Raw genomic sequence first — 8,102 nt, 5'->3', positions numbered from 1 at the left:
GAAATTTAAGAGGGTAAAATTATAATTAAGTTTAGTGATAAATTTTTAGTATAATTTTCAATACCAGCATAAAAGTAAATTCTGTAAATAACGATAGGAGTGTGCTTATGGGAAGAAAGCTCAGAATTTTCAGACTCTGGTTTGTCTTTAGAACCCTGCATGGGATCCACAAGGGGCATTTCTGGTCAGTATCTGAGCTGTAACAATTTACATCTGGGGCAGGTGGGCAAAGCATCTTTCCTCCATGTTGCAGAATAAAACCCTGCTTTCTGGAAAAAACAAAACACTAATAGAAAGACAAAGTGAAAATAATAAAATAATTTAATGCAGTCAAAATGATACTTTGTCACTTGTGATCTTACATGGGGAAACACTCTGCCCATTCCCAGCCTCCACGATGCCAGACACATTATCCCTCTCCATCCTTCACTTTCCTTGCACACCATACTTAAGCATTTCTGCACATGATTGTGCTAAAAATAATCCCTGACTCTGTCTGGGACATACAGATTAGAGATCTTCCCATGATGGCTTCTTCTCTCACTGAGAACTTCCTGAACATGAATATCCAACCCCTCCTTCCACACACACATATGCACAATATCTGGGTCTCAGGGTCCTCTCTGATATCCCATATTTCTGTCTGAAATTCCTTGTATCTGTATTTGTTTACTGCCTGCCCCAAGGAAGATTTTTATGGGTCTTATTTGCCACACTACCCCCAGCCTCCAATACCTAAAAGAACACATGCCTGAATGAGTAAGAGCTTATTAAATGTCTGATGCTTCGATGCTCAGATCAAGTAGTTTCATGGTTAACCGACATGAGATCTACCTAACTGAAGACTGACATCTTCCTGTCAGTTTAAAACTCTTAGAACATATAAATGCTTTCTTGCCCTGGAAGCCAGACAGAACAGAAGATTGTTGAAAATGGCTGGCTCAGTAGCCTGTGGAATGATCCCAAACACAATGTTTCTTTCGAGGCCTGAAAATCGATGGATGCTGTCCAACACAGTGTCATCAGTCAGAACACCCAATGCATCCCTGATCTGGACGAATGGATCCACTTCCCCGTTGAGCTGAGACATCTTTCTCTTCCTCATTGCCATTAGAAATTTATCTTTATTTTTTTCTACTTCGGTTGCTTTGGCGAAAAGCACAGCAACATCCCTGGGAAAGTAACCATTCCTCCAGAGAAGCTGGCACTTCTCTGCTACGTAGACCACAGTCTCCTCCAAGCCCAAGTACTCAACAGTTTCTACATTGCCTGGAACACCCTGAGCCCAGTTAGGTTCGTGGAGCATCACCAGGGACTCAGCAGGGACATTAGGTGGAGGATTTTCTCTGACCTCGTGCATCACTGCTTGTAGGTATTGGGCTATTTCATCTGCATGGCGGACCACTCTGGTGAGCTCTGCTCTTGGAAACTGGTCTGAGAGAGCAGGGAGGCCACTGCAACTCAAGTGGTTGGTCTGAAAGTAGTCTAGAAAAATCCAGAGAATTCCTGGACCACCCTCTCTTCTCTGAGTGATGGTTTTGACCTTCCTATACCAGTCCCCATCTTCGGTGCGGAAATTCTGAGCTTCATCCACGATGATGTGTTGAATCTCTTCAAAGTCATGTTTCATGAAGGTTTTCCGGGTCACTGCCTTGCACATGCTTTTATTCCTGAAAGTGTGAGAAAAAACAAAAACAAAAACACACCGTTAGATTTCTTCAATCAAACAAAGGAAGCCAACTCTATTCTTAGATTCTCATGGACCTGGTAAATGCAATAGAATCCTTACCACATAAACTTAAAGTCCCACCAAAGTAACCCAAGAAAAGAATGTGAATATACTCAGATTGAGTACCTCACGAATTTCTTCAGGGGCTGGTTCTCACAGATGTAGAGAATGTCACCTGGTTGACAATCAAACACATTCCTGATCTTCTGCATGATCTTCAGAGCCACAATGGTCTTCCCTGACCCAGGTAAGCCGTGAACAAACAGCTCTCTGGTCTTGTGAAGGTTCTTTGAAAGCAACTCATACTGTTGATCCGTGAGCAGGTTCCAAATCTCAGAGCCCAGCTCTTCACTTAAAAAGGATTTGAAGCCAAGCAGGATGATCACAAGGGACTGTAACAGGGATTCTACGTACTGGATGGTGGTAACATTGTAGGATTCAGGGTAAATTGTGCTTCTGAATTCTGATGGCTCACTGACGTTCCAGCAGGATTCAGCAGGAAGAACAAGGGAGCAATGCCCACTCTGCCAGTGTAGCCCCCTGTGTCCACCAGCCTCTGCTTCAAGGAATGGGCAAGCTTCACAGAATAGCCCCTGCACCACACATCCCACCTCCTGAACACGGTGTAAAGGATGGGGGTGTTGTTCTGGGAAATCAGAAGGGCATCACAGATGACATTCTGATTCGCTTTCAGACCCAAATCCACAGCCCAGCTTTGAGAAAAAATCAAGATCCCTTGAGAGACAGGGCGCATTTCTCTATTGATTAGGTCTCTGAGTCCTTTATGTTGTGAGAAGAGTTCCTTGTAGATGCTTTCTGGAGTATACATCAGTCTGTCTGATAACACTGGATAAGGAAAGAACTTGAGTAAGTTAGAGAATCCCCAGAGAAGGAATAATCACCAATGTGTGTACTAGATCCAGTTGACACTTGGGCCCCGCCATGTGTCAATACTAGCTTATACACAGGGGACAAAATATGATGTTGTTTCAATAGAGAAAACAATATTTATGACCCAAAGTCATAAAAGCTACCGGAAAAGAGTCCACAAAATATTATGTGAACACCAAGGACAGGGAGAGTTCAGGAAGGGACACAATATGAAAGTCTTCATGAAGTGTATGACAGCTGAACAGACTCTCAAAGGGTGACTTGGAGTCAGTCAGCTGAGGGTGGAGAGTGGTGACATGATCAAAATGGGGTGCATGAACAAAGCACAGGCCGAAGAAACAGCAAGGCCCACTGAAGTTCCCCTAAGGGGTTTGTGAGGGCCAAAGACCAGGTGGCAACAGTGGGCAGGAAGGCCTTCGAGTGCCATCTTAACACCTGGCACAGGCTGAGTACTGTGTGGTTTCACTGAAGGACTTTCCACAAAGCAGAACTAGGCAAGAAGAACAGATCTGTGGTTGCCTGAGGCTGGGTTTGGGGAGAGTGTGACCACAAGGGGGAAGCATGGAGGAGCTTTATTTTGGGCGGAATGGAGCTGTTTTGTATCTGAGTGTGGTGGTGGTTACAAAAACCTACACATATTTTAAAACTTATAGAACTTTACAACAAAACGTCTACTTCATGTATATAAACTTTTAAAAAATAACTTCTGAACAGGCGAGTCTACAGGGTGGGAGAAAATCGTTTCCACATTCACCTCAGATAAAGCATTACTCTCTAGGAATATAAAGAACAACAACAAGAATATGCACCAAAAAATAAAGAACCCAGTCAATAAATGGGCTAAGGAACTGAACAGACACTACACAGCAGATGTACAATTGATCAACAAACATATGAAAATATGTTCAACATCTCTAACAATTAGAGAAATGCAAGTCAAAACTATCCTGAGATTTCATCTGACTCCAATCAGAATGCAATTATCAAGAATACAAGCACCAATAAGTATCAGCGAGGATGTGGTGGAAAAGGCACACTCAGACATTGCTGGTGGGACTGCAAATTGGTGCAGCCATTCTGGAAAGCAGTATAGAGGTTCCTCAGAAAACTTGGAATGGAACCACCATTTGACCCAGTTATTCAACTCCTCGGTTTTCATCGAAAGGACTTCAAATCAACATATTAAAGTGATGCAGTCACATCAATGTTTACAGCAGTTCAATTCACTATAGCTCAAACAAGAAACCAACCTGGGTACCCTTCAACAAATGGATGGATAAAGAAAATGTGACATATATATGCACAATGGAATATTACTCAGCTTTAAAGAAGAATGAAATTCTGACATTTGCTGGTAAATGGATGGAGTTAGAGACCACCATGCTAAGTGAAATAAGCCAAACCTCAAAAAACCAAAGGACAAATGTTTTTCTGATGTGCGGGTGGTAATTCACAATAAGGGGGGACTAGAGTTACTTTACATTAGGTAGAGAGGAGTGAAAGGAGGGGAAGGAGTATGGAGGAAGGAATGATAGTAAAGTGAAGCGGACATTATTACTGCATGTACGTATATGACTGCATGACAGATGTGATCCTACAATATGTATAATCAGAAACATGAGAGATTATTCTCCGTTTATGTATGCTCTATCAAAATGTATTAATCCATTCTAATTTCATGTACAACTAATTAGAACAAAAAAAATTTTAAAAGGTTTGGATATATATGTATGTATGGGTGTGTTTAAAATAATGTTATTACATATATAATTGGTAATTCTTAAAATTTGGTGTGGGGGTAACAGCCCTAATTTGAAATCTAACCAAAATTATGAATCTTCTTTTTTTTCTTCCAAGAAAAAAAATCAATATACACAAAATTTGAACTTCGCATTTAAGGGGGAAAGAAGAGTCAAGGATGAGTCCAGATTTCTGCGGTTGGTGGTATGGAGGAGGACTTTCCTACCTGTCATTTGGAACAAATACTATAAAAATCATATGTCATATATAATAATATGCACACTATACAGAAGAATTAGAGGATTGTCAGAATGAGAGAGATATTTTGTTACTGCTTAGTTTGGGATACCCATGGTACATCAATTGTCCAGAAAGCAAATGAACACACCAATAAAGTTTGTCTGGGTTCAGAGAAATGCTGTAGTCATTTTCTGTAAAAGTGGATTAGCAGGGCCCTGGGGCACATGCCTGTAGTCCCAGCTATTCTGGAGGCTGAGGCAGGAAGATGGCTTGGTCCCAGCAGTTCAAGGTGAGCCTGGGTAACATATTGAGAACTTGCCTCAAAAAACAAACAAACAAAAAACAAAAACAATCCAATTAAACTAAAGATATTGCTTACTACTGATGGGATTTAACATTGTTTTAGAATAATTAATCAATGTACAAAAGCAAGTACAAAAAATGCATAAATATAGGAAGGTTAATTCAAAATTATCTTTGCTTTCTGCATTTATCAGACTATTGAGTAAAATGTTTAGAAGTGGCATAACATATACCTTATTTTTAATCACAGAGTAATAGGCAGGAGTTCATCAGAGAAAATGAGATAAGTAACTTAAATGCATGCTACAGGCACCATATGGTCTTTCCCTGGAGAACGGAATAACTCTTACAGAGTCTGGGGTTTTTAAGGCTTTGAGTCTCCTTATTGTTGTCTGAGTTTCATAATGTATGCTTTAAAACTCAGAACGTATCCTACAGGTAAATAATTAACAATCAGAAATTAGTATTAAAAAAATCCTAGTCTAAACTGGGTACAGTTGTACATGCCATAATTCCAGTCTCGGCAGCTGAAGCAGAAGCATCATGAGTTCAAAGCCAGCCTCAGCCACTTAGCCAGGCCCCGTGTGTAAATAAACTATCAAAAAGGCCTGGGGATGTGGCTCAGTCCATAAGAGCCCCTGGGTGCAATACCTGATACCAAAAAAAAATAAAAAGGATCCTACTCTAGGAAAAAATTTTAATATGTACTAACAATGTGCATACAACTTTGAAAACAATTGAGGGATATACCACATTTCATTCATTATAAATGTACCTCAATATCTCTGAAGTCAGGATACAACTTATTGTTTAATGGGCAATGTTTTCTTTCTCAGTGTTAAGTTTAAAAAATACTGCAATGTTTTTTTTTTTTTTTTTCAAAAAGGAGAAAGTTTATTGAGACTTTCAAAGACAATCCACTCTAAATTCGTAACAGAAATGTTGATTGCCATTGAGCTAACAGCTGCACCCTGATACAAAAGGACACATGAAAGATTAAAAAACTGGGGGCTGAGAGGTGTAACTTAGTGGGAAAGAATTTGGTATAGCCTGAGACCCTGTGTTCAATTCCCAAGAATACAAAAAAAAAAAAAAAAAAAAAAGAAAACAAAGAGCTCAGGTGTTCCTCAGTAGTACAGCATTTGCCAGACATGAGTAAGGCCCTGACTTCCATCCCAGCATAAAAGAAAAAAAGAAAAAAGTCAAGAAAGAATAATGATATCTCAAAAGAAAAAGAGACAATACAATCTTATGGACAGGTGAGTCCACTGGAGCTACAACACCCATGTTATAGGAACTAGAGGCAACTATCTTTTGTCATGCAAACTGTCATTACAAAAAATATACTTCTGAATGCTGTTTAAAGCCCACCTACTTGCTTCAGAATGCCTGAAGGAACTGTGGCGGGGATGGGACAGGACATTAGAAAGGAGACTGTCCTACCCACCCCCCCCAAAAAAAAGGGGGAAAAAAGAGTTTGCTCTAGATACTAAATAGAAAAATGTATCTCCCCAAATGCTTTTTCTTGATAAAGACACAGTATTTCCTATGTTTCATTTTGATTTTTAATGGGCTTCACACATGCCGAACTGGTGTTCTTCCAACTGAATTATTTTTTATCTTTTAGACAGGGTCTAAGTTGCCCAGAGTGGCCTTGAACTTGAGCTGCCCTCAAGCACTGAAGAATTCTTCAAAGTCTGAATTTGTAGGGAACACAGACCAAGGCTCTGCTGATTTTCTATTTCTGAAAGTCACACTTTAAGTTAAAAATTCCTGATGCATAAATGCCCATTTATCAAGATACCACAGAAAGCAAAACACTGATCTTCTAAAAAGGAGGATTTTGAAAAAAAGTTCTTCATAGGAGTTCGTCTTTCTTTCCTTTTCTTTCTTTCTTTCTTTCTTTTTTGGTATTTTAAATATCAACTATCACAAAAACTTCTGGCTTCTCTTCATTATAGACCTGCATTGCTGAATATGTTATTGCTTTGACTTCTGTTCCCTGAGGGTGCTTGGACAATGAAAATTCTTCTCCCCACCCGGGGTATGAAGAATTCATCAGCACTGAACTTATAAAGCCACTCGTCCAAAAAGTGAAACAGAAGAGACTGTAAGTCATCTCCTTGGGTTTCTACTTCTATCGTTTGGAGGGGTTCCACAGTCCCAGTATCTGTCATGTAACCAAACATGGCCATTGCACACTGCTCAAATGCTTCCTCCAGAGTATCTCCCCATGCATGTAACTGGACATCTGCTGTATGATGCAAATCTATAATCCCATGACTGGGAAGCCAAGACAGGAGTATCACAATTCCAGGTCAGCCTCAGCAATTTAGTGAGGCCCTATGTAATTTAGCGAGACCATTCGTACTTCCGACTGACTGGAGGATACTTGGCCTTGATCGCCTTCTGCTCCTCAGTCAAATTGTAATCTCTAACATCTTCCCCTTCCTGAGCCATGATCGCAGGATTGCCGCAATGTTGTTTTAAAATAATAGAACATGGAAAAGAAGATGAATAAATGATGAGATATTTCATGTTCAACTATGAGAAATTTTACTGTTGTGTAAACGATGCTTTCCAAATCAATGAACTGATTTCTTATAATGACCATCAAAATAGTCTTATATTATCTTTTTTTTCTTTGTGGTAGAACAAAATGATTCTAATCTTCTAAAAGAGAAACACTCTGATGTGATAGTATGTTGCTGAAAGCTTAGTTGGAGCTACCTTTTGGAGTTCAATTTGGCAATGTAAGTCTAAATTCATAAGCACTTGTTACCACTCGGAATCTATCCTACATTTGAGTTATCTGCAGAAAAGTATATACTGCAGAGAGTGCTGTTTAAAACAGAAGAAAGGCCAGGAGTGCTGGCCCTTGCCTGTAATCCCAGAGACTCAGGAGGCTGAGGCTGGAGGATCATATTTTCAAGGATAGTCTCAGCAATCGAGTGAGACCCTTGGCAACTTAATGAGACCCTGATATTTGATCCTATGCACCACATAAAAATAAATAAATGTATTGTGTCCATCGACAACTCACTATATTTTTTTTTTAAAAAAAGGACTGTTAAAAATAGAACTTGCAAAGTTCTATTTTTAAATGTCACCTGGTGTATTCAGATAGGTTTCACTATATACTTATTAAGTTATACCTTTGCTCTTTGTTCTTTCTGTGTGCATAATATACTTACAATTA

The 8,102-nt window shown here is 39.6% G+C and overlaps 1 protein-coding gene and 1 pseudogene across 2 annotated transcripts; both read right to left on the bottom strand.

Moving 5' to 3' along the window:
• Positions 1 to 335: 335 nt before the first annotated feature.
• Positions 336 to 4,713, bottom strand: LOC306657576 (schlafen family member 5-like; the record flags this gene model as incomplete). Its single annotated transcript, XM_079133711.1, is given in 4 exon segments — positions 336 to 1,670; positions 1,856 to 2,183; positions 2,186 to 2,575; positions 4,710 to 4,713. Coding segments are annotated over 4 exon segments (1,533 nt in total). The 3' UTR covers positions 336 to 859.
• Positions 4,714 to 6,639: 1,926 nt separating this feature from the next.
• Positions 6,640 to 7,371, bottom strand: LOC306657502 (protein archease-like; annotated as a pseudogene). The gene is made up of 2 exons: positions 7,266 to 7,371; positions 6,640 to 7,186 (listed from the first exon to the last, which is right to left on the bottom strand). The product of its transcript is annotated as a protein archease-like (transcript).
• Positions 7,372 to 8,102: the final 731 nt, after the last annotated feature.

The sequence above is a fragment of the Sciurus vulgaris genome (assembly GCF_902686455.1).
Source record: "Sciurus vulgaris genome assembly, chromosome: 3".
Classification (NCBI taxonomy): Eukaryota; Metazoa; Chordata; class Mammalia; order Rodentia; family Sciuridae; genus Sciurus; species Sciurus vulgaris.
Note: the sequence above shows the minus strand (reverse complement) of the source record. Positions and strands in the feature narration are given on the sequence as shown.